At 43.0% G+C, this 24,630-nt stretch overlaps 2 protein-coding genes across 4 annotated transcripts in view; one reads left to right on the forward strand and one right to left on the reverse strand.

Moving 5' to 3' along the window:
- Positions 1-18,166, forward strand: part of GART (phosphoribosylglycinamide formyltransferase, phosphoribosylglycinamide synthetase, phosphoribosylaminoimidazole synthetase) — a 50,380-nt gene extending 32,214 nt beyond the window's left edge. The window contains exons 14-22 of the mRNA XM_068270463.1: positions 2,063-2,261; positions 3,645-3,896; positions 5,089-5,241; positions 5,517-5,720; positions 8,168-8,311; positions 11,104-11,234; positions 13,388-13,529; positions 14,667-14,782; positions 16,992-18,166. Coding sequence (XP_068126564.1) covers positions 2,063-2,261; positions 3,645-3,896; positions 5,089-5,241; positions 5,517-5,720; positions 8,168-8,311; positions 11,104-11,234; positions 13,388-13,529; positions 14,667-14,782; positions 16,992-17,192 — 1,542 coding nt within the window. The 3' untranslated portion in view covers positions 17,193-18,166. The remainder of the gene's footprint in view (positions 1-2,062; positions 2,262-3,644; positions 3,897-5,088; positions 5,242-5,516; positions 5,721-8,167; positions 8,312-11,103; positions 11,235-13,387; positions 13,530-14,666; positions 14,783-16,991) is intronic.
- A 1,104-nt stretch (positions 18,167-19,270) lies between these two features.
- Positions 19,271-24,630, reverse strand: part of LOC137547186 (trifunctional purine biosynthetic protein adenosine-3-like) — a 79,241-nt gene continuing 73,881 nt past the window's right edge. For all 3 annotated transcript variants that reach the window (XM_068270466.1, XM_068270464.1, XM_068270467.1), the window contains one exon: positions 19,271-19,639. In XM_068270466.1, coding sequence (XP_068126567.1) covers positions 19,460-19,639 — 180 coding nt within the window. In that variant the 3' untranslated portion in view covers positions 19,271-19,459. The remainder of the gene's footprint in view (positions 19,640-24,630) is intronic.

The raw sequence follows: 24,630 nt of genomic DNA on the forward strand, positions 1-24,630 counted from the left end.
ATCTAAAAGGAATATCAAACAAGATTGCAGATTTTCTCAGCAGAGAGATGTTGAATCAAAACGAATGGTCGCTCGATCAGAAGATATTTCAGATGATAACCTCACATTGGGGAAGTCCGGAACTGGATCTATTTGCCAGGAGGAGGAACACGAAATGTCAGAAATTTTGTGCCCTATACCAGGAGGACTCTCCTTGGGCAGTGGATGCATTCACAATCAGTTGGACAGGTATGATGATGTATGCGTTTCCACCAATCCCATTACTCTCAAGGGTATTAAAAAAGATAGTCCAGGACAAAGCACGAGTCATATTGATTGCTCCAATGTGGCCCAAACGTCCATGGTTCACATTGCTTCGATCTCTGGCCATATCAGAACCAATAATCCTTCCATTGACTCAGGACCTGTTGACCCAGGGCCCAGTGTCTCATCCAGAACTAAATCTTCTTCACCTCTCAGCCTGGAACCTGAGTGGGGAATCTTGAAGTCCAAGGGATTCTCGGATGGTCTCGCTGAGACATTACTTAACAGTAGAAAAAAGGTAACTCGTGTAATTTACCAAAAGGCATGGAGGGTCTTTAATGACTGGTGTACTAACAGGTCTGTCAGCAATAGGTCACTCAGATCTGTTTTGGAGTTTTTACAATGTGGATATAAAAAAGGCCTCAGTGTTAGTACCCTGAAAGTTCAGGTTTCAGCTTTAAGTGTGTTTTTAGAAAGAAGATTAGCGAATGAAGACTATATAATTCGATTCTTTCAAGCACTGAGAAGACTAAGACCATCTATAAAATCAAGGGTACCAGCTTGGGACCTTAATACTGTCTTACAGGGTCTATGTGAGTCACCATTTGAACCCTTATCGCAGATTTCAGACAAATTTCTTAAGCTAAAGACTGTATTCCTTCTGGCCATTACTACAGCTAGGAGAATAGGAGAATTACAGGCTTTATCCATAAAGGAACCATACCTTATGGTTTCAGAGGATAGAATTACATTGCGTCCGGATGCAACATTCTTGCCTAAGATGGTTTCTTCCTTTCACAGAAACCAAGAGATATATATATACACCATCATTCTGTGAAAATCCTTCGAATGATAAGGAGAAGAAACTTCATTCTCTGGACGTAAGAAGATGTTTATTGGAATACCTGGAGAGGACTAAATCATGGAGAAAGTCAGACTCCATCTTTGTTCTATTTGCAGGCAAATCAAAAGGGAGCAGGGCCTCAAAAACAACCTTGGCACGCTGGATTAAACAGTCAATAGTGTCGGCATACCAGACACAGGGGAAAACATTAACTTCTTCTATTAAAGCTCATTCAACAAGAAGTATTTCTACGTCATGGGCAGAGAGGGCAGGGGCCTCTATTGAACAGATATGCAGAGCTGCAACATGGTCGAGTCATAACACCTTTGTGAAGCATTATCGACTTAACATATCAGCAAGTGCAGATCTATCCTTTGGAAGAAAGGTCCTGCAAGCAGTGGTCCCACCCTAATCCTGATCTCTGTTATATCGTCTCATCCAGGGGTGCTGTCCGAGTGACGATCCGGGAAAGACAACTTTACTTACGGTAACGTCTTTTCCGGTAGTCAGGAGGACAGCACCCCTACAACCCGCCCTTATTGGGTGGAGAATCAAAGGTTTGTATAAGCATCATTAGTGTCCGTGTTATCTCTTTTATTAACTGAGGTATAGTAGCAAGTAGGTACCTTTTTATGTAGGAGGCTGCCAGTGTTTATGCAAATTCTTATCTTGCAGTTTCCTGTCCACGGTGGGGAGGGAGACGGGTCTCATCCAGGGGTGCTGTCCTCCTGACTACCGGAAAAGACGTTACCGTAAGTAAAGTTGTCTTTTTTTCCACTCCCCTACTTCCAATACAGGGGCCACCATTCTAGGTCAGGTGTTGTGGCCATACTTGTTACAAGTAGGGTGACATGGTGACTGCTCTTTTGTTTCCATGGCCTCAACTTTTTTTTTTTTACTTTTTTTTTTCTCCTTTTTAGTTTATGAACAATTTTGTTTTGTTTCCCCAACCAGACTAATTATGTTATTCTGTAGATTGCACAGGCTTATAAGAAACATGACACCATTGGTCAGGATCTGGTCGCCATGTGCGTCAATGACATTTTGGCACAAGGAGCGGAACCCCTCTTCTTTCTGGACTACTTTGCTTGCGGCGCCTTAGATGTGTCTACAGCAGCCTCAGTGGTCTCTGGTATCGCCAAGGCCTGTCAGATGGCTGGATGTGCCCTTCTAGGTAAACCTTCTACTGGAATGATTAGTCACCTCCTATGTTTACTTTTTTTTTTTTTTTTTTTTTTTTTTTTTTGTTGAGATAATTAGAAATGCTTTCAATACATGTTCAAGGCAATTTATGTTCAAAAATTTAAAGCGGAACCAAACATAATTTTTTATTTTTTTTTAATTCAAAATATTTAGATACACCATGCTGACACATACAAAGATAAACACTTCTTCAAGCCTATGAGCATTTCAGTGCATGCTTTTCACCCTTCTCTTTTCATAACGAGGGTTACACAGGTGGCAGCCATTAGCAATTCTTCCTTTGCCAGACATTCCACCAGTTTGCCGGTTTCTGTCCCGGCAATATGAAAGGAAGGGAGGGGTTCCTCCAATAAATGTAAAATATTTTATATTTGGCCTCATGCAGCTGGAAAAAAGGCTATTTATTATAATTTTAGAAATTAGATTTTATTTCTGAAATCTTGTATTTTTAATTTGGGTCCACTTTAATGATAATATCTGATGTAATTAGCTCTTCACAATGAATGCTCAAATTTTGCTGTTAAACATTAAGTCCAAGTCCACCTGCACAGTAGATTGGTTGCCCAAAAGGATTCATGGACATTCTGCATGAAAGACAATTGTGAGAAGCTGTGTCTGAAGAGATTGCTGGACTCCAAAACCACTGTCCTCCCTCCAGCACGGCGGCGGAATGGATAGCACTGTCACTTTGCAGCGTCCGGTTTAAATCTCCGGTACAGCACTAACTGCATGGGTTTACGGTAGGGATTGGATTGTGAGCTCCTCTGCAGGACAGTTAGCGACAATACTATATACTTTGTACCTCGCTGTGGAAGATGTCAGCGCTATGTAAGTACTAAAAACAAAAATACCTACCACTTCATAGGACAAAAAGGGCTGCTTGCTGAAGCAATTATTACAGATCATTATGGACTTAATTATACTGGCTGCATAGGGGGACGCAGGGAAAAAACAATCATTACACTGGCCATGTAGGGGGACACAGTAACAGCCAATCATTACACTGATCACATAGAGGGGCACAGCAATAGCCAGTGGCTTTTCCTGTGTCCCCTGTATAGTCAGTGTAGCTCAGAGTTCCCCCAACCCTGTCCTCAAGGCCCACCAACAGGTCATGTTTTGCAGGAAACAGCAAACATGCACAGGTGAGGTAATTACTGCTGCAGCAGAGCTGATTAACTACCTCTGTGGATTTCCACAAAACGTTCACTGTTGGTGGGCCTTGAGGACAGGGTTGGGGAACACTGGGTAGCTTAATGCTCTGGGCAGCTGACTCTAATTTTCTTTGGACCTCAATTGATAAATCAGCTGCAGATAATGAATTGTACGATTGCATCATTGTCTTCTCTTGCAGGTGGTGAGACAGCAGAGATGCCGGGTATGTACTCCCCGGGAGAGTATGACCTGGCTGGGTTTGCGGTAGGAGCAGTGGAGAGGGGCCACATGCTCCCATTGTTGGACAGAATCTCGCCAGGAGATTTCGTTATCGGTATAGCTTCCTCCGGGATACACAGCAATGGCTTCAGCCTTGTTAGAAAGATTGTGGAGAAATCTGGTCTGGGATTTTCCTCTCCAGCGCCCCCTGGCTGTGGAAAGCTGACACTTGGTGAGTCAATGCTGTGTCAATACAATAGCAGTGTAATGTTTGTAGTGGTTCCCTGAAAATAAGAGTGTTTTATATTCATTTTTGTGCCAAAAGATGCGTTCGGCTCATTTTCAGGGGATGTCTTATTTTTCCATGAAGGGCAATCTACATTTTATTTTTGAACAAAAAAAGTATATATTTTTCCAAATGTAGTTCTGTCCTAAAATTCTGGAACATCATCATAACTCTCCAACCCCTGAATTCCATCATACACTTCTTATGGCTTATTTCCCCATGTACAACAATTTACATCTACCGAGAGCCTGACATTTGCCAACCTTTTTGTTGCGTTTCTTGGGGGTCTCTTGAGTGTGATTCTCTTGGGGATGTCTGCTTTCATTGGTGAAAGTTCTCACATACATGTAAGGAACCTGGAAAAAAAAGTCATCTGGAGATTGCCGCCAGTAGAAGATTGATAAAATTACTGATATTCTATTAACTATTATACTGTTTTTATTCCAATGGTAAAATAATCTAACTCTACCCTCACACAGAACTCCCTCTCAGGGATGAGCTCACGAGAAATCAAGAGTCCGCAAGGACTCCAATTCATTATTATTATTATTATTAGTGCGCCGTGGTGAGGCTTGCATCGCGTCCAATAGGACGCGTGCAAGCTGTTTGGAGCACAGACTGGGCGGTGGAATTGTGGGTAAATAACCACTTATCATCCAGCTGCGACAACTAAGGCGTGTTGTAATTACGAATTCGAGTCCTTACAGACTTGTGATTACTTGTGAGCCCATCCCTGCTCCTTCTACTGATGCCTAAACCCAAGGCTGCCCCCTATATTGGCCATAGATTATGATGGACAGAAGACTATGGTAGGGATTAGATTGTTAGCCCCTCTGAGGTACAGTAAATGGCACGACTATATTCTCTGTAAAGTGTTGCGGCACTATATACTTTGTAAAGTGTTGTCAGCGCTATATAAATAATCGTACCTAGTAGTTAGTCCTTCTGTAAAAGATAGCTTCTCAAAAGCTCCACCTCTGCTCCTGTTACCCCTTCATAAGGGGATAGAGCATATTCGAGCATAAAACCATCTAAATACCATTTCTGATTGTCACAGATGTTGTTTTAAATTTATTATTGCCTTAGTGACTCACACTCACACACTCTCACAAGATTTGTTTGTTTTTGGTCTGAACAGGAGAGCTATTATTGACACCCACCAAGATCTACAGTAAGAATCTGCTACCGATCCTCAGGTGTGGCCATGTGAAAGCCTACGCTCACATCACTGGAGGTGGTCTGCTGGAGAACATCCCCCGGGTTCTGCCTCCATCCCTTGGAGTCAATTTAGGTAAAATGACACCTGGAGCTTCTCAGTGCATGGCACACTTTTTTTTTTCTCATGACGTGGGCTTTAATGACCTCTTCTGTTGTGACAAGGTAATGCAGGAGGGAACCAGTACTCCACACAGGCATCAGGTCTTTCATTAATATATCTCTGGAAGCTGTTAGTGGCCTCCAGCAAGGAGGGCTGTGCAGCTTCCTATTAAGCGGATTGCTACCACTGGGGACATATTGAATGTCCATAATATTTTGCTAATGAAGTGTGTCTGGCATTATGTGTAGATGCCCTTTGCTGGAAGATCCCGGGAATATTCTCCTTCCTGCAGAATGAAGGCGCTCTGTCAGAGGAAGAGATGAGTCGCACATTTAACTGTGGAATTGGGGCTGTCCTAGTGGTGGAGAGAGAGCAGGCCAAGGAGGTCCTGAAGGAGGTTGGAGCAGTGGAGGAAGTCTGGATCATTGGGGAAGTCATCACCCGCCCTACAGGTCTTATTGTTTTTCCTACTTTTCATTAGTAATTCATATGCATAAATGTCATTTACCTTGTCTAATAGTGCTGGTATCTTTGTGATAAGACCTGTTTTGCCACTTGGGTGGTGTTACAGTAACACTGAGGCGACCGTGAAAGGTCAAATACTCACCTATGGAGAGGGAAGGCTCTAGAACTCGTAGGACACAGAGTGGATTGGAAAGGCTCTGAGATACCTAGACTTTTCTTTTTGACAATACCTTCAGAATTGCTTTAAAGTCATTGGGAACCTGTTAAAAAAAACAAAACAAAAACAATTCAACCAGCTACTAAAGGAGAGGGAAGGCTCTGGATCCTATAGAACCTTCCTATTCCTCTCACAGTCCCCGCATTCTAGCGCAGGCTCCCCAGTAGCAGTATTTGACCATTTGGCCACATACTGCTCTCTGCCACCGAAGGCTTCAAAAGTCTTCATGAGCCTGATTACTCCCGAAGACAGGCAGCTCCATACTGCGCCTGTGCGACCGCCCTCTCTCACGCATGCGCAGGGATTCAAACGAGGGGCCGAGACTGAGAGAGGAGCGGGGAAGGCTCTATAGAACCCAGAGCAGTCCCTCTCCTTAGGTGAGCATCTGTGTTTTTTTTTTTTTTTGTTTTTTTTTTTTTTTTAAATGTTCTCATTGACTTTAAAGGAAATATGTAATGCAGGGGGGTTTATTGGCTGCCAACTTGATTCCCTTTTTAAACCATTTTGCTTGCTTCACATATGTGGTTATAGATTTGGTAATAGATTTGTCTGGTAGCCTGATGTCTGTACAGATAACCGTTGTCTTCTGTGTCTACAATTAAAGGGATCCTGAGCTGCAGTAAAAAAAAAAAATCTGGACTTGCATGGAGCTTCCTCCAGGCCTCCCCAATTCCCACCCAGCCCTTGAGGTCCCACGGTGTCCTCTGGGTCCCCTCCGCCCAGTTGGCAGCTCCGTAAACCTGGCGTCAGTGCGCCCGCCGCCGTAAGGCTCCTGCATGGTTCAGTCTCTCGAGTACTACGCATGTGCAGGATCCTTATGGCGCCGGGTGACTGGATTGGCCCCTCATGCGCAACTTTGGCCAAAGTCGCGTACCTACCGTAGCCACCAGCAGATCCACAGAGGGGATGCAGAGGGCTGGAGGAAATCTTAGGTACGTCCTGATTTTTTATTTTTTTTTTTTTTTTTTTTTTTTTTGGTTTCTTCTGATCGGGGTCCCTTTTTGAAGGACACCTAAAGAGGAATATGGAGGCTGTCATATTTCCTAGCAGAGAATTCTGGGAGCAGGGGATAGATGTTAACAAAAGTCAATAGTTCTAAAAGAATCTTTCCAGAAAAAAAAAAAATCTCTAGTTCATATATTTTAGCTTCTTGGACACTGACTAACAGTTGGCATATGAGACAATACAACATTAAACATTCTTTTCTTAGCTGATGCATAGAAAATAAAGGCTTTGGAAGTAACTCTTAGGAGTGGAGAGGTAGATAAACTAATAAGAAACAATTGTATTTTCATCTCTGGATTCCTTTTTTAAAGAGGAGCTGTCAGCCATACTACCTCAGAAGAAAAAGCCACTTATAGAAGTAGCTGAATACTTGCTCTACTTACATAACACTGAACATGTGATTTATGTATGCATCTGACACAGTATGGAATAAATAGCTGATTGCAGTGCCGGTCTCCTCTCCTCTCTCTCCTTCTCTTACATAACATGTATTGCACTGTCCACGTTTTTGATTTTAGTGACTTTTCTACAGTAAAAAAAGAGAAAATCCTTAGCATTTCCTAGCTTAACTGTGGCTATTTTGAAGCCAATCCTGATGTGATTTTCTCCCCTTACTCTCCTCTGCCTGATTGTGTATGCATTGCCCATCCTCCACTATAGAAAGAGCATTGTCTCAACATGAGAAATATTGGCCAGTCAGAGAGGTGTGGGAGGGGAAATCAGGAGGGAAAGAGGCTTCAGCCAATCTGGCTGCATTAGTCTGAGGGGAAAGTAGAGAAGCAAAAAAAGGACAACCCAGCATGCCCTACAACTTCCTTTTGTGTGTACCAAATAAGAGTCGGGTAAACTGGGGAATGATCATTTATCAACGAGAAAAGTAATAGTGATTTTAACTTTTGGATTGCCTGGTTAGCATCCTTATTACTTGTTTACCAGATAAAAATACACCATTGATTTTATGCCCGACAGTTATTCTGTCGGGCATAAAATTCTTATTATAATAGTATGATTGATATGCTGCACAAAGGCTGGACAGGCTTCTTCCCACATCCTGGAGAGCCTGCCATTAAAACCATGGCTTATGCATTTTAACCATATAAAATAGGAATAATGTATCATTTTAGTGTTCTGTGTTTCTTATTCTGGTGAAGAATGTAGAATTTGTTGTGCTGAGTAACCATCACTGCTGACCTGCTGCATCTCCTCTGATAGACTCTTGTGGTGTGGAGATCAGGAACCTGACAGCCGCTCTGCAGAGGCCAGGCTCTCTGCCCCGGGAATATGCAGCCATACCAGTCTCTGGTGGACGGGAGGCCGAGGGGAAAGTCAGAGTGGCTGTTCTCATCTCTGGGACTGGTAAGAATTTATAACAGTTTCTGCATTGTTAAATAACTGCATTCTCTGCATTTTGTGACATCAGAGACTCAGTGGGCACATTGATGGTACTGCACCACAACTTTCCACATGTCATGTGGTGCTAGCAGTTGAATTGGGCGACAGAAGAGCTTGCGATTGATCACATTATGGTACTGCTTTTGTCAACCATTGGCCACCAGCTACAGTAGTGTCGTCAGTGGGAGAGTGGAAATATTCCCCTGCTGTCACTGGTCAGCAGGGATGAAAGATTGAGATTCACGTTTTAAAGAAACTGAACCAGCATGTTAGTAAATGTGGACCACGGCAGAGAGGGTTCATTTGCCTATGACCGGAAGCAGGGATTGCAGTGGTCATCTTTAACCTCCTTGGCGCTAACCCTGAGTCGAGCTTTGGTCAGAAATCCGCACCTCAAAGCGGTAACCCCGAGCGTGACTCTATGCAGAGCCTGCATGCAGCAGGCATTTGTAACTTGTCTCCCCTGGGAGTCAGGCCCTGGCAGCCATTCCTGCTGTCCTCCTGAGGCTCTCGATCCTTTTGGCGGTCATGACGACAGATGATTTCTCTATACAGTTAGAGTGCCCTCCCCAGGTGGAGGGAGAATTGCAGCACTGGATCCAGGAGAGGTGAGGGTTGTTTTTTTTTTTTTTTTTTTTTTTTTTTTTTTTGTGTGTGTGTGTTTTTGTGCAGCTGCAGATCTCTCTGTGGTATGATTTTAGTTTATTTTTGTGTTTCCCCCCCCCCCCCACTTTTATGGTCTAAAAGCTTATAAAAAAATGTTACCGCTTTTAGGCACTAAAATCCAGAAATGATCATACCACTAGGGAGGTTAAAGTGGATCTGAGATGAAAAACTGACAGGTAACTTGTCTATATATTTTATCTGAAGTTTAGATGGTTTACACAGCAAATCCAGCTGCAAACAGCTTCAACAGCTCCCTCCCCACTCCTCCCCTCTGCCTCTAAAATCTCTGGCTAGTAACCTCCTCCTCCCCAGACTGAGCTCCCATAAGCCCTTGCTACTAAGGCTCAGAGTGCCAAGGCACTCTAGAGAACCTGTGGGTGAGGCTTGTTTAGTTTATAGTGAATTAGAATATATATTAAAAAAAAAGTATTTGGCTTGAGGAATGCCATGTAAACTATATGAAAGGAACACCATTATGCAATGAGTAAAGGTTTCTCCACTTTAAAGGGAAGGTTCAGGCAGTTTTAAAAAAAAAAATAAAAATCCATATCCACTTACCTGGGGCTTCCTCCAGCCCGTGGCAGGCAGGAGGTGCCCTCGCCGCCGCTCCAGAGGCTCCCGGTGGCTGACCTGGCCAGACCCGGCTGCCAGGTTGGGCTCTTCTGCGCTCCAATCTGCGCCTCACGGGGGCGCGCTGACGTCATCGGACATCCTCCGGGCTGTACTGCGCAGGCGCAGTAGTTTAGCCTGCGCAGTACAGCCCGGAGGACGTCCGATGACGTCAGCGCACCCGCGTGGGTGGCAGAAGAGCCCGTCGTTGGAGCGCAGAAGAGCCCGACCTGGCAGCCGGCCAGGTCGGGTCGGCCACCGGAGACGACTGCGAGCCTCTGGAGCGGCGGCGAGGGCACCACCTGCCTGCCACGGGCTGGAGGAAGCCCCAGGTAAGTGGATATGGTGTTTTTTTTTGTTTTGTTTTTTTCAAACTGCCTGAACCTCCCTTTTTTTTAAAGTGGACCCAAACTAAAAATACAAGATTTCAGAAATAAAATCTATTTTCTAAATTATAATAAGTAGCTGCTTTTTTCAGCTGCATGATGACAAATATAAAATATTTTACATTTATTGGAGGAACCCCTCCCTTCCTTTCATATTGCTTGGATTTTTCCGGCAAACTGGTGGAGGAGAAAACAAAACACAGGCTGCTACTGATGATGTCACAGGGGAGGTGATCTCAGCTTGTGTGAGATTTCACATAGATGACGCCCCTGTGAGGAAGGGGAGCTGATGACAAATACACCCATGATCTAAAACCTCCTACTATGCTCAGAAGTAATGGCTGCCACCTGTATAACCCTAGCTATGAAAAGAGAAGGGTGAAAAACATGCACTAAAATGCTCATAGGCTTGAAGGAGTGTTTATAGATCTTTGTATGTGTCAGAGTGGTACAACTAAATATTTTTAATTAAAAAAATGTTTGGTTTGGGTCCGCTTTAAGGGTGGTTGCTGTAGTGTAGCAGAAGCTTGCATCTGTCAGCAGGGGATGCATTATGCAAAACCGCTTCACTGTGTGTGGTGTTCTGCCACAAATTAGGTATAGTGTGTGTGTGTGTGTGTGTGTGTGTGGTTTTTTTTTTTCTTTATAGGTGAGAGTTCCCATTGGTTGCTTTTTTTTACGCCATGTAAAGGAGACTTCTAGCTCCTGATATTGGGAGACCCCAAGTTTCTGCATAGCTCGGATAATCTCTCTGTGGGGTTTGAGGAGTAACATCTGTATTAGAGATGCCCAATGAGGTGCAATTCATCCCAATTTTTAATGCCATTTGTATGTACGTTATTTCAAATGAGCCAATCAAAATCTGCAGTAAGTGCCTTCTGACTGGCCCACTTCTGAGCAGCATACAGTTTGCTTGCATCCCATTGACGCTCTCTAATCCATAAACCTTGTCAGTGGTTTTTTTTTTTTTTATTTTATTTTTTGTCTTAGCACTACTGAACAGCTAACAAACTTGCTGTGGAAGAAAAACTTTTAAAGAGCTCCTTGTTTATAATGATTCGTAATGAATGTATTTTTCCCCTATGTTTCTCTAAGGTACAAATCTTGAGGCATTAATTAAGAGTACAAAGTGTGCCGGCAGTGCTGCCCAAATTGCCCTGGTGATTTCTAACAAAGCCGGAGTGGGAGGGCTGCAGAAGGCTGAGGCGGCCGGGATCCCCACAAAGGTGATTTTATTTTTTTGTATTTTTTCTTTACAATATTTTTGAGCAGGTCCTGCCAGTGTTTGTCAATCTGCATATTCTGGTAGCTTCTAATTTTAGTAAACTTGAACTTGTCATAGGTAATGGCTTGTCACACAGGATCTGCTTCATTTCTGAGTGACTTTCACCTAGAGGTCTATAGTCAGTTTTAGGGCTGGTGCACACCAAAACCGCTGCTGCTTGTGAAAACGCTTGGCTAATGTATCTCTATGGAATGGTGCACAAACGTAGCTCCTGCAGCATTTTTGCGGTTTGCAGATGCGGTTCTGCCTCAATGTAAATTTGAAAACTGCTCTGAAAAACGCTAGATCAGAGCGGTTTTCCAGGCGTTTTTGTCACAGAAGCTGTTCAGTAACAGCTTTACTGTAACAATATATGAAATCTGCTAAACAAAAATGCTCCAAAATACGCTCGGCATGTTTAGAAAACCTTTCTAAACATGCCTAGAATCGCTCTGAAATCTGCTTCAAAAACCTCTAGCATTTTGCAGATCTGCTAGAGGTTTTTGGTGTGCACTGGGCCTAAGTCAATCCAACCATTTATGAATCCACTATGGAAATGGCTTATGTCTATTGACCACCAGAGGCTTATACTCTAAAGGATAGATAGCCTAGCTATGTCTCTTAACCTGCTGAGCGGTCTGGACGAGCTCAGCTCGTCCAACACCGCCAGAGGCTGCCGCTCAGGCCCTGCTGGGCCGATTTTCGTCAAATAAAAAGCAGCACACGCAGCCGGCACTTTGCCAGCCGCGTGTGCTGCCTGATCGCCGCCGCTCTGCGGCGATCCGCCGCGAGCAGCGGCGAAAGAGGGTCCCCCCAGCCGCCTGAGCCCAGCGTAGCCGGAACAAAAAGTTCCGGCCAGCGCTAAGGGCTGGATCGGAGGCGGCTGACGTCAGGACGTCGGCTGACGTCGATGACGTCACTCCGCTCGTCGCTATGGCGACGATGTAAGCAAAACAAGGAAGGCCGCTCATTGCGGCCTTCCTTGTTTGTTCTGGGCGCCGGAGGCGATCGGAAGAACGCCTCCGGAGCGCCCTCTAGTGGGCTTTCATGCAGCCAACAAAGCCGCTAGTGCACGAAAGAAAAGGTCCTAAATGAGCGGTTTTGTGCTACTGCATAGACCATACTTGTGCATGCAGACAGTCTGCTCGTACATGGACGGGAGCGCGGCCACAAGAACACATTCGTCACGTTCTTGTCGGGTAAGTTTAAAGGGTTTCAGTGCTGGATCGATGAGGTCACAGAGGATGGGATATAGTCCAGAGGCTTCCCTCCACTGATGTAAATATCTTTAATTTATTTGCTAGCAGGTACTCTTTAAACCAGACCAGAACCAGGAATTACAATATCCCCCCTTACCCCTCAGGTCCTCCTTAGCAGTGAGTAAGCATACTCAAGCGGTTTGTATATTTCTATACTAATGACTGACTAGCAGGCTTTTCACAGCCGCAGCACCTTGAGGTCTGACAGTGTGGCTGTATATCCACCAGCACTCCAGCTGTGCACTCAGCTGCATTTATAGAATGCAAACATTTTTTTTTGATATTGCTCTACAGAAAACCCTATCCAATTACATTATTAAAGTGTGTGTCTTTTTCAGTTCACCTACTATCCACCTACTGCTAGTACTGAGCAGTGTAGTGATTGGTACATTGATGTACGGCTGCCATGGGGATCACAGAAAACATTCACAGGATATTACCAAGAGAGAAAATATTATTGGCTATTGACGTTCATATTTTTAAAGTGAATCTTAAGTCAAAGGAATACAAAGGTTGCCATCATCCTTCACTTATAAACCATGCTGGTTGCCTGACTTCTGCCTCTAACACTGTAAGTCACTGACCCCAGAATGAGCATGCAGATCACATGACTCAGGTTTGACTCCACTGGCTGCATGCTTGTTGCTGGTGTGTGACTCAAAATCTAAAGAAAAGCTCAGCCAGGCAACTGGGATTGTTTATAAGGGAATGAAGATGGCAGCCTCCATATTCCGCTCACCTTGGGTTCCCTTTAAAATATAAAATGGTTATACTATTAACAAGTGTTTATCTATTCATAAGTGTCTCTTGCAGTCTGTCATTAGTGTTTGTATACTCAGATGGAGCTGTCTTTCAGGTGATTGACCATCGGCAGTACAGCAGCCGGGAGGAGTTTGATGGAGCCATTGACAAGGTCCTTGAGGAATTTTCCATCCAGTTTGTGTGCCTGGCCGGCTTCATGAGAATCCTGTCTGGGCCGTTTGTCAGGAAGTGGGACGGTGAGTGTGAGAGGAAATGAAATCCATAGGCTATCACAAAGAGCAACCTCTCTGGCATTCTATTGATCCTCCTCTAATATAGTTAGAACTACCTGCTTCTCCCCCCCCCCCAAATCCTGCCCTGATCCACAGCACATAACTCTGCCTCCTTGCTGAAAAGCGCTCTCGACTCAGGTCTTTTTCTGAAAGGGGGAGGAGCTAGGCACCGGAAGTCAGCAGACACAGGGCTCGGAGGGATTTGGAACAAGTGACCAGCAGGTAGTTATAATTTTATATGTTGGACCAACATTCAGACAGTAAAGTCTTCCTCACATTATTATGATTGTACCTCAATTTAATAAATATAGCTACAAGAGAGGTTTGACATCTACATATTCCTGGTCTGCCCATATAATGCCTTAGTACAGCTCCTTCGGCAGGCTGTGTCCTCCGCCTCCTTTCATCCGTTATGCTAGTACTAATCAGGACCTTTTGAATAGGAAGTACTGGCCTTCACACATGTGCAGAAGCCTCCCTATAGTCATCAGGAAGCAGAAGGAGGGCTGCCAGGAGCATGGACCGCCCCATTAGTGCAACTGTGCATGAGTCATTCCTGATTAGTACTAGTGAGTCCTACTAATGGGTCTTGTAACAGACAAAAGGAGGCAAACTGGGGAATGGAGGACACAGCCTGCCAAAAGAATGCCATTAGTAACACAAGTATGTACTCCATTACACACTTTTTTGGTCTTGGATTTCCTTTAAAGCATACCTGATCTGAGAGAGATATGGAGTCCAACATATTTATTTCCTTTTTAGCAAAGCACATTGCCTGGCTGTCCCGCTGATCCTCAGCCTCCATGCTTGTTTTAGGTGTGTGTGATCTACGGAGTATTCAGCAAGCTCATGGTGAACCAGAACGCCTAGCAGTGTGTGTGATCCATTCCAGACACTACTACAGCCAAATAAACCAGCAGGGCTGCCAGGTAACTGGTATTGGTTAAAAGGAAATAAATATGGCAGCCTCCATATACCTCTCGTTACAGTCCTTTAAAATGCCAAACGTAAAAAAAATCTCCCCAGTGTACTTTATTAATTTCAAAAATGTGGCTGTCTTAATTGTGTTATTTAATAAGAATATGCTCTGTAATTCTGCAGGGAAGATCCTCAATGTCCATCCATCACTCCTGCCATCCTTTAAAGGTGCCCATGCGCATAGGTTGGTCCTGGAAGCTGGCGTGAGAGTCACTGGCTGTACGGTTCATTTTGTAGCAGTAAGTACAGATGTTTGTAACTTTTTATTATTGTCATTACCAAGAACAACTTTAATTGAAATTGTCCGAAAAGAAAATGCTAAAGGTGGGAATTTTTGTAAAAAAACAAAACAAAACAAAAACCAACATGCTGCCTGATGCAGGGTGCTATAAGCCGGTTCAGGCAGTCTCAATTACCATCTCTCTCTGCTGCTCCTGTGGCCTGAAATCCTCTAGTTTTCAGTGACCCCTGAGGCCACAATGCTGCAGCTCTGTGTCTCAATACAGAGCGGGGAGGCGGAGATTTGATGGGCGTTTTTGCAGGAGTGCCTCTCCTGCAAGAGACACCCACTTCTTTTCGAGATTGCTGACAAGCTGCGTGTCAATTTCAGGGGGGGGGGGGGCAGAGAGCGGCGCATAGGGGACACAGGCATGTAATGCACCAGGAATCATGCCATCATGCAAAACAATGGCAAATCGAATTTAATCGAATCCTGATCGGTCATGTTGGATTTAATTGAATCGTATAAAGAATCGTATCATGTAGATTGGGCTTAACAGCTCAGATGAGAACTCTCTCGTAGGGAATCATTGCACAAGCATTTTTAGGGCAATTTTGAAAATCTCCTACGCTTGAAAAAGGGCAAAAACGGCCTTAGTGTGAATGAGCCCTTAGTAAACCATCTGAAGCTGAACTGGTTGTAACAAAAGATTTTTACCATGCTGTAGTTTTTTGGTTGAAAAAAATACATGTAAGCTCAACCAAGAGAAAATAAACCCCCTGATAAGTCTTGTGCCTAATAATCTTTAACCACTTAAGTCTATCTGGACGGATATATCCGTCCAGATAGACTGTGCAGCTGCCTGAGGCGCGCGATCCCGCTGCCTGCCAAAAAATTACAGCCTCCTTATGGTTCCTGGTAGCGTGATCATACACTCCAGGACTATTTTTACTGTTAAAAAAATAGTAAACTACACCCACTTTTTTTTTGCATTACATTTAGAATTCTGTTTCCCTCCCACACCAAAAATTACCCAAGTACATTTTTTTTTTTAATAAAAAAATAAATAAAAAAAAGTTAAACATACTTACCTAAGGGTCTGAACTTTTTTAAATGTACATTGTCAGAGTATCTTAAAAATTTTTTTTTAAATTATAAGCTTGTAAATAGTGATGGACGCAAATTGAAAAAAATGCACCTTTATTTCTAAATAAAATATCGGTGCCATAAATTGTGATAGGGATATAATTTAAACTGTCTAATAACCGGGACAAATGGGCAAATAAAATATATCAGTTTTAATTACGGTAGCATGTGTTAATTTTAAACTATAATGGCCAAAAACTGAGAAATAATGAATTTTTCCATTTCTTTCTTAATCTTCCTGTTAAAATGGATTTAGAAAAAAATACTTAGCAAAATGTACCACCCAAGAAAGCTTAATTAGTGGCGGTAAAAACAAGATATAGATAAATTAATTGTGATAAGTAGCCATAAAGTTAGTGGCGAATGAATTGGAGGTGAACTTTGCTCGGATGCATACGATTTTCAACAATTTAGGCTGAAGTGGTTTAAAGGGGAAAAAAAATACCATCCCAACTCCAGGTGGCAGTTAGATAAAATTCCTAGGTCAACGCCTACCAGTGACTTTATGCAAAGAGTACATCATTTGCTAATTGGAACTGTTTTTAGAATTTATTCAGTACGGATCTTGCCTATACTCAGCACAGTTTTTACTCTTATCCCAATTTTTTTTCCAACTTTTTTTTTCTCCTTGAGATGCACATTGGAGAGTCTGTGTGGTTGTGGATTTGTGTACTATAAATGCTATATTAGATTTCAACAGTAAGCAAGTATATTAATACTGAATAATACAACTAAGAAATATATAAGGTTATGCAATCTAGTATAAGAAAGCTTTCTTGTTAATGTTTTATATGTAAATTATGAACAATAAATTTCTTTTATGTATATGTGTATAAGGAGGTCAGAAGACTATTACATAGGTATAGACATAAGGATTATATATACCCTGCGCAACCTGTTTTTTGCTTTTAACACCACCGGTCTTGCCTAGTAATCATAGCCACAGATGCTCTTCAGTGGATCAATGCAAGAAACGCATCCAAACCTCCTTTACATGCAGATCTAGAAATGGCCATAGCTACTTGTATTTCATATGTATAGTTCTGATTAAGATCTAAAGTCCTCTTTTTGGTGTTTTGCAGGAGGAAGTCGATGCTGGGGCGATCATCTTTCAAGAGGCCGTTCCGGTGGAGTTTGGTGACACAGAAGAGACTTTATCTGAGCGGGTCAAGAAGGCAGAACATAAAGCCTTTCCTGCGGCACTGCAGCTTGTGGCCAGTGGGGCAGTGAAGCTGGGGGCAGGTGGCAAGATCTGCTGGAACAGGAACGCTACTGAGAACTAGACACCAGCAGTCATGTCACACACAGCAAAGTGCAGCAACTATGGCAGCCATGGAGAGCTCTTCTTATTGCTGCAGTAACCTGGAATCTGATTGCTTGCTTTAGGCTGCTGTACTTTGCACATCATTGCCTTTTGTCCAATCTGCTTGAAAAATCTTGCACATCCCTGTTTCTACTAAAGTAGAAACCAAAGTGCTCATTATTTGTGAGTTAAGTGCAAAATTTATAGCTATTTATAGCATATTTTAATAGCACTTAATCCTACCTGAGCAATGAAAACTGCAGCAAAGAAACAAATTTGGTTTATTTACAACAATGTCCCTACCAGAGATGGACAATTGCTCCTTTATATAGATATATAGTTTAATTCAGAGGGAAATTCGCAGAGAAGCATTGGAGTAAGAAGTCTTTTATTGGCTGGCTAGTCATGTGATCCTGTCTAGTGTCTGCTGCTGGTTTTATCTTACACAGGACCAGTGGATTAGAGCATTATAAACTAGTCACATGATCAAAGTGTTCTCAGGATTCTTCCTGCATTGTCCTAGGAGAATACTGTATGTGGGTACATCAGTCTCCATCTCAACTCTGTGCCAAGGTGATTCCTACACCATGTCATGCACTCAACTTTCTTGCAATACTTGTGCAAGCCTGTCTTTTTTAATATGTACTACTTTCAGGCTGCTCCTGTCACTTGACTTTAGTGCTGCCATACATTGCTCAGGTTTCGGTACATTCCATAGTTTAGGTCACGAATGATGATGTAGAATCTATATTTTTCCTAGAATGCTTGGAATTAACCTTCTCCTGCCTCTTCCCCACCAAGAGGATAAATGGAACAGACTGCAAACTGTCGTCCTCTCTGATCTCAGACGCACATAATGGTGTCCCAGGCTTTCGGCTGTCCATTGCCCATCTGTAAACATGTATTCTGTAAACCTTTGTGATAATAAAGGAGTGTAGAGTTTATTTTGCTAAATCTTGTCTGAAGAGTCTCCATATTCATTCAGCTTTTGTAAATTTTTCATCTGCATAGCATTACTGAATCAATATAGGCACATTAAGGGGAACCCCACGGTTACTACATTGAATTTCCAGAATGCACTGAAGATGAAATGGCTGCATAACGGCTGTGATGCTTACAAGTGACTCCAGTAAGATGGGCGGTTCATATTCCATAGAGGAGCAGCTTGTTACTTGTTTTCCACCGCTTCACTTATTCAGTGATTGGAAGCAAACATCAATACAATTTTTTTTTTTTTTTTTTTTATGCCTACATTAACATAAGGTATACTGGTATATATTTATATCTGCAATGTAGTGAGCTGAACTGGGGGATTGATTTTTTTTTTTTTCACATTCATTGTAGAGTATCACTTTAAGGGGGTGTGCTTGTTTGGACTACTACTAGTCTACTTGTAAACAAAAAGCCCCAAAGTCCAACTTATGGGCCATTTGTGGCCGGCTTAACATTTTCCAGTAGCTCCTGATCCTCCGAATGCTATTTACTTGCATATTGCCCTATCTTGGTATTCGTGGGTGCTTACAGTAGCTCCACCCCCATTCTGAGTCCAGTACATGGCAGCATGTTGATGGGGCGAGGATCAGAGACCTCAGTATGCTGCATTGAGCAATTTGGAGGCAGTCGGGTACCAGCCAAGAAAATGCAAGAGGAAGGGATGCTGCTGGGTGACTGCAGGAAAAGAAAGTGACATGCCCAGCCTGACTGTCTCACATTTCCAACCAGATATATAGTGAGTACATCTCCCAGCCCTGAAATGTCTTCACGTTGAAGCACTACATCTTCCAGCATGCATTGTAGTGCCCAGGAGCATTGTGACACTGCAGCAGCCACTTGAGACTACTGCAGCTGTGGGTCTCCCTGGAGAAAATGGAGGCACATAAAGACTGAATGCTAAGGAGCAGCTCCCCAAAGGTAAGTAATGCTTGTTGGCCCTGCCCAATCGGGGGTATGTAAGAGGAAAGGGGTAGTTTCTGCATCTTCCAGATGCCTCTAATGAGAGATGTATGTAACTATTTTTTTTTTTTTATATGTTTCAGTTGTACTTTAACAAAACTATAAGACGTTTCTCGCTATTTATTGATTTTTGTTTAGCACTATATAGAGTAAGAAAATGCATAAAATAGACATTACAGCAAAACATTTATGCTTATATTGGAATTCTTGCAATGCAGGGTCAGGTTGTAGACTGCATAATAAACACAGAGCAGTGGGTAAATGGAATTTGATTTTGTGGCTGACGATCCTGCTTTAAGCATGCCAGGTTAGTTGGCCATCCTCTGCCAAGTAAAGCACCCTGCTGGCTACCAGGTGCAAGGCTTTGGCTACTGCTCTGGGCTTGGCCTCTTCCCTTTGCTCACTTACTGGGTCTTCTGAGTCTGCTGGAAATGTTTCTTGTACGACTACAGGTCCAGGAGAGGAACTGCCATCCTGTGGGCACAACATGCACGTGTATTAGCAATCGAGAGCTGGATAAATCTAGTCTAATTCCAAGCTTTCTATAGTTGCATAAAATTAAAATACAATTTACATCAGGTTGCAATTATAATAATTAAAACCGCTGAAGACAAAATACCACTACTCTAAAAGAAATCTGGACTTATGCTACGTACGCACTTGAGATAAGTCGTTGAAAAAGGCAAGATCAGACTAATTTTGCCCCCTTCCATGTAGTAAGAGAGCCATACTCTACATAGTATTCTATTGAGCTGAACTCCGCATCAAATAAAAACCTTTGCAAGATACTGTACACAAAGATGCTGTACACATGCAACAGATCAGTATCTGCAAAAGATCTGTTCCTGCAAAATGCCTGCATAGTCTAGGAAATCTGCAGATCTCACACACCTTGTTTAACGGACAATTATCTGCAGATCAGATCCACCAGGATCGATCTTCAAATCTGCAGATGATTGTCTGATCTGCAGCTGATTGTCCGTTTAACAAGGTGTACGAGATCTGCAGATATCAGACTATGAATGCATTTTGCAGGAACTGATCTTTTGCAGGAACTGATCTGTGTAATGTGTGCAGCATCTTGCAACGATTTTTATCTGATGGGGAGTTCAGCTCAATAGAATAGACTGTAGAATATGGCTCTCATACTACATGGAATGGGGTAAAATTGGTCTGTGATCTTACCTTTTCCAAACACTTTTATCTCAAGTGTGTACGTAGCATTAGGGCTTGTGCACACCACAAGAGCTCTTTCAACGCTAGAGAGTTTAACCACTTGAGGACCTAGGGCTTTCTACCCCTTAAGGACCGGCCACTTTTTTCCATTCAGACCACTGCAGCTTTCACGGTTTATTGCTCGCTCATACAACCTACCACCTAAATGAATTTTGGCTCCTTTTCTTGTCACTAATAAAGCTTTCTTTTGGTGCTATTTGATTGCTCCTGCGATTTTTACTTTTTATTATATTCATCAAAAAAGACATGAATTTTGGCAAAAAAATGATTTTTTTAACTTTCTGTGCTGACATTTTTCAAATAAAGTAAAATTTCTGTATACATGCAGCGCGAAAAATGTGGACAAACATGTTTTTGATAAAAAAAAAACCATTCAGTGTATATTTATTGGTTTGGGTAAAAGTTATAGCGTTTACAAACTATGGTGCAAAATGAATTTTCCCATTTTCAAGCATCTCTGACTTTTCTGACCCCCTGTCATGTTTCATGAGGGGCTAGAATTCCAGGATAGTATAAATACCCCCCAAATGACCCCATTTTGGAAAGAAGACATCCCAAAGTATTCACTGAGAGGCATAGTGAGTTCATAGAAGATATTATTTTTTGTCACAAGTAAGCGGAAAATGACACTTTGTGAGAAAAAAAAAAAAAAGTTTCCATTTCTTCTAACTTGCGACAAAAAAAAAATGAAATCTGCCACGGACTCACCATGCCCCTCTCTGAATACCTTGAAGGGTCTACTTTCCAAAATGGGATCATTTGTGGGGTGTGTTTACTGTCCTGACATTTTGGGGGGTGCTAAATTGTAAGCACCCCTGTAAAGCCTAAAGGTGCTCATTGGACTTTGGACCCCTTAGCGCAGTTAGGCTGCAAAAAAGTGCCACACATGTGGTATTGCCGTACTCAGGAGAAGTAGTATAATGTGTTTTGGGGTGTATTTTTACACATACCCATGCTGGGTGGGAGAAATATCTCTGTAAATGACAATTTGTTAATTTTTTTTACACACAATTGTCCATTTACAGAGATATTTCTCCCACTCAGCATGGGTATGTGTAAAAATACACCACAAAACACATTATACTACTCCTGAGTACGGCGATACCACATGTGTGGCACTTTTTTGCACCCTAACTGCGCTAAAGGGCCCAAAGTCCAATGAGTACCTTTAGGATTTCACAGGTCATTTTGAGAAATTTCGTTTCAAGATTACTCCTCACGGTTTAGGGCCCCTAAAATGCCAGGGCAGTATAGGAACCCCACAAATGACCCCATTTTAGAAAGAAGACACCCCAAGGTATTCCGTTAGTAGTATGGCGAGTTCATAGAAGATTTTATTTTTTGTCACAAGTTAGCAGAAAATGACACTTTGTGAAAAAACACGATTAAAATCAATTTCCGCTAACTTTTGACAAAAAATAAAATCTTCTATGAACTCACCATACTCCTAATGGAATACCTTGGGGTGTCTTCTTTCTAAAATGGGGTCATTTGTGGGGTTCCTATACTGCCCTGGCATTTTAGGGGCCCTAAACCGTGAGGAGTAGTCTTGAAACGAAATTTCTCAAAATAACCTGTGAAATCCTAAAGGTACTCATTGGACTTTGGGCCCTTTAGCGCAGTTAGGGTGCAAAAAAGTGCCACACATGTGGTATTGCCGTACTCGGGAGAAGTAGTACAATGTGTTTTGGGGTGTATTTTTACACATACCCATGCTGGGTGGGAGAAATACCTCTGTAAATGGACAATTGTGTGTAAAAAAATCAAAAGATTGTCATTTACAGAGGTATTTCTCCCACCCAGCATGGGTATGTGTAAAAATACACCCCAAAACACATTGTACTACTTCTCCCGAGTACGGCAATACCACATGTGTGGCACTTTTTTGCACCCTAACTGCACTAAGGGGCCCAAAGTCCAATGAGTACCTTTAGGATTTCACAGGTCATTTTTGTTTCAAGACTACTCCTCACGGTTTAGGGCCCCTAAAATGCCAGGGCAGTATAGGAACCCCACTAATGACCCCATTTTAGAAAGAAGACACCCCAAGGTATTCCGTTAGGAGTATGGTGAGTTCATAGAAGTTTTTATTTTTTTGTCACAAGTTTGTGAAAAAAAACTATTAAAATCAATTTCCGCTAACTTGTGACAAAAAATAAAATCTTCTATGAACTCACCATACTCCGTACGGAATACCTTTGGGTGTCTTCTTTCTAGAATGAGGTCATTTGTGGGGTTCCTATACTGCCCTGGCATTTTAGGGGCCCTAAACCGTGAGGAGTAGTCTTGAAACCAAATGTCGCAAAATGACCTGTGAAATCCTAAAGGTACTCATTGAACTTTGGGCCCCTTAGCGTACTTAGGGTGTAAAAAAAGTGCCACACATGTGGTACCGCTGTACTCAGGAGAAGTAGTATAATGCGTTTTGGGGTGTATTTTTACACATACCCATGCTAAGTGGGAGAAATATCTCTGTAAATGACAATTGTTTGATTTTTTTTACACACAATTGTCCATTTACATAGAAATTTCTCCCACCCAGCATGGGTATGTGTAAAAATACACCCCAAAACACATTATACTACTTTTCCTGAGTACGGCGGTACCACATGTGTGACACTTTTTTGCAGCCTAGGTGCGCTAAGGGGCCCAACGTCCTATTCACAGGTCATTTTGAAGCATTTGTTTTCTAGACTACTCCTCGCGGTTTAGGGCCCCTAAAATGCCAGGGCAGTATAGGAACCCCACAAGTGACCCCATTTTAGAAAGAAGACACCCCAAGGTATTCCGTTAGGTGTATAGCGAGTTCATAGAAGATTTTATTTTTTGTCACAAGTTAAGTGAAAAATGACACTTTGTGAAAAAAAAACAATAAAAATTAATTTCCGCTAACTTTTGACAAAAAATAAAATCTTCTATGAACTCGTCATACACCTAACAGAATACCTTGGGGTGTCTTTTTTTTCTAAAATGGGGTCACTTGTGGGGTTCCTATACTGCCCTGGCATTTTACAGGCCCAAAACCGTGAGTAGTCTGGAAACCAAATGTCTCAAAATGACTGTTCAGAGGTATAAGCATCTGCAAATTTTGATGACAGGTGGTCTATGAGGGGGCGAATTTTGTGGAACCGGTCATAAGCAGGGTGGCCTTTTAGATGACAGGTTGTATAGGGCCTGATCTGATGGATAGGAGTGCTAGGGGGGTGACAGGAGGTGATTGATGGGTGTCTCAGGGGGTGGTTAGAGGGGAAAATAGATGCAATCAATGCACTGGGGAGGTGATCGGAAGGGGGTCTGAGGGTTTGGCCGAGTGATCAGGAGCCCACACGGGGCAAATTGGGGCCTGATCTGATGGGTAGGTGTGCTAGGGGGTGACAGGAGGTGATTGATGGGTGTCTCAAGGTGTGATTAGAGGGGGGAATAGATGCAAGCAATGCACTGGCGAGGTGATCAGGGCTGGGGTCTGAGGGCATTCTGAGGGTGTGGGTGGGTGATTGAGTGTCCTAGGGGCAGATAGGGGTCTAATCTGATAGGTAGCAGTGACAGGGGGTGATTGATGGGTAATTAGTGGGTGTTTAGGGTAGAGAATAGATGGAAACACTGCACTTGGGAGGTGATCTGATGTCGGATCTGCGGGCGATCTATTGGTGTGGGTGGGTGATCAGTTTGCCCGCAAGGGGCAGGTTAGGGGCTGATTGATGGGTGGCAGTGACAGGGGGTGATTGATGGGTGGCAGTGACAGGGGGTGATTGATGGGTGATTGGTGATTGACAGTCAATCAGTGGGTTATTACAGGGGAGAACAGATGTAAATATTGCACTGGCGAATTGATAAGGGGGGGTCTGAGGGCAATCTGAGCGTGTAGGCGGGCGATTGGGTGCCCGCAAGGGGCAGATTAGGGTCTGATCTGATGGGTAACAGTGACAGGTGGTGATAGGGGGTGATTGATGGGTGATTGATGGGTAATTAGTGGGTGTTTAGAGGAGAGAATAGATGGAAACACTGCGCTTGGGTGGTGATCTGATGTCGGATCTGCGGGCGATGTATTGGTGTGGGTGATCAGTTTGCCCGCAAGGGGCAGGTTAGGGGCTGATTGTTGGGTGGCAGTGACAGGGGGTGATTGATGGGTGATAGGTGATTGGCAGGTGATTGACAGGTGATCAGTGGGTTATTACAGGGAAGGACAGATGTAATTAATGCACTGGCGAATTGATAAGGGGGGGGGGGGG

This window comes from Hyperolius riggenbachi, chromosome 2 (genome assembly GCF_040937935.1).
Source record: "Hyperolius riggenbachi isolate aHypRig1 chromosome 2, aHypRig1.pri, whole genome shotgun sequence".
Classification (NCBI taxonomy): Eukaryota; Metazoa; Chordata; class Amphibia; order Anura; family Hyperoliidae; genus Hyperolius; species Hyperolius riggenbachi.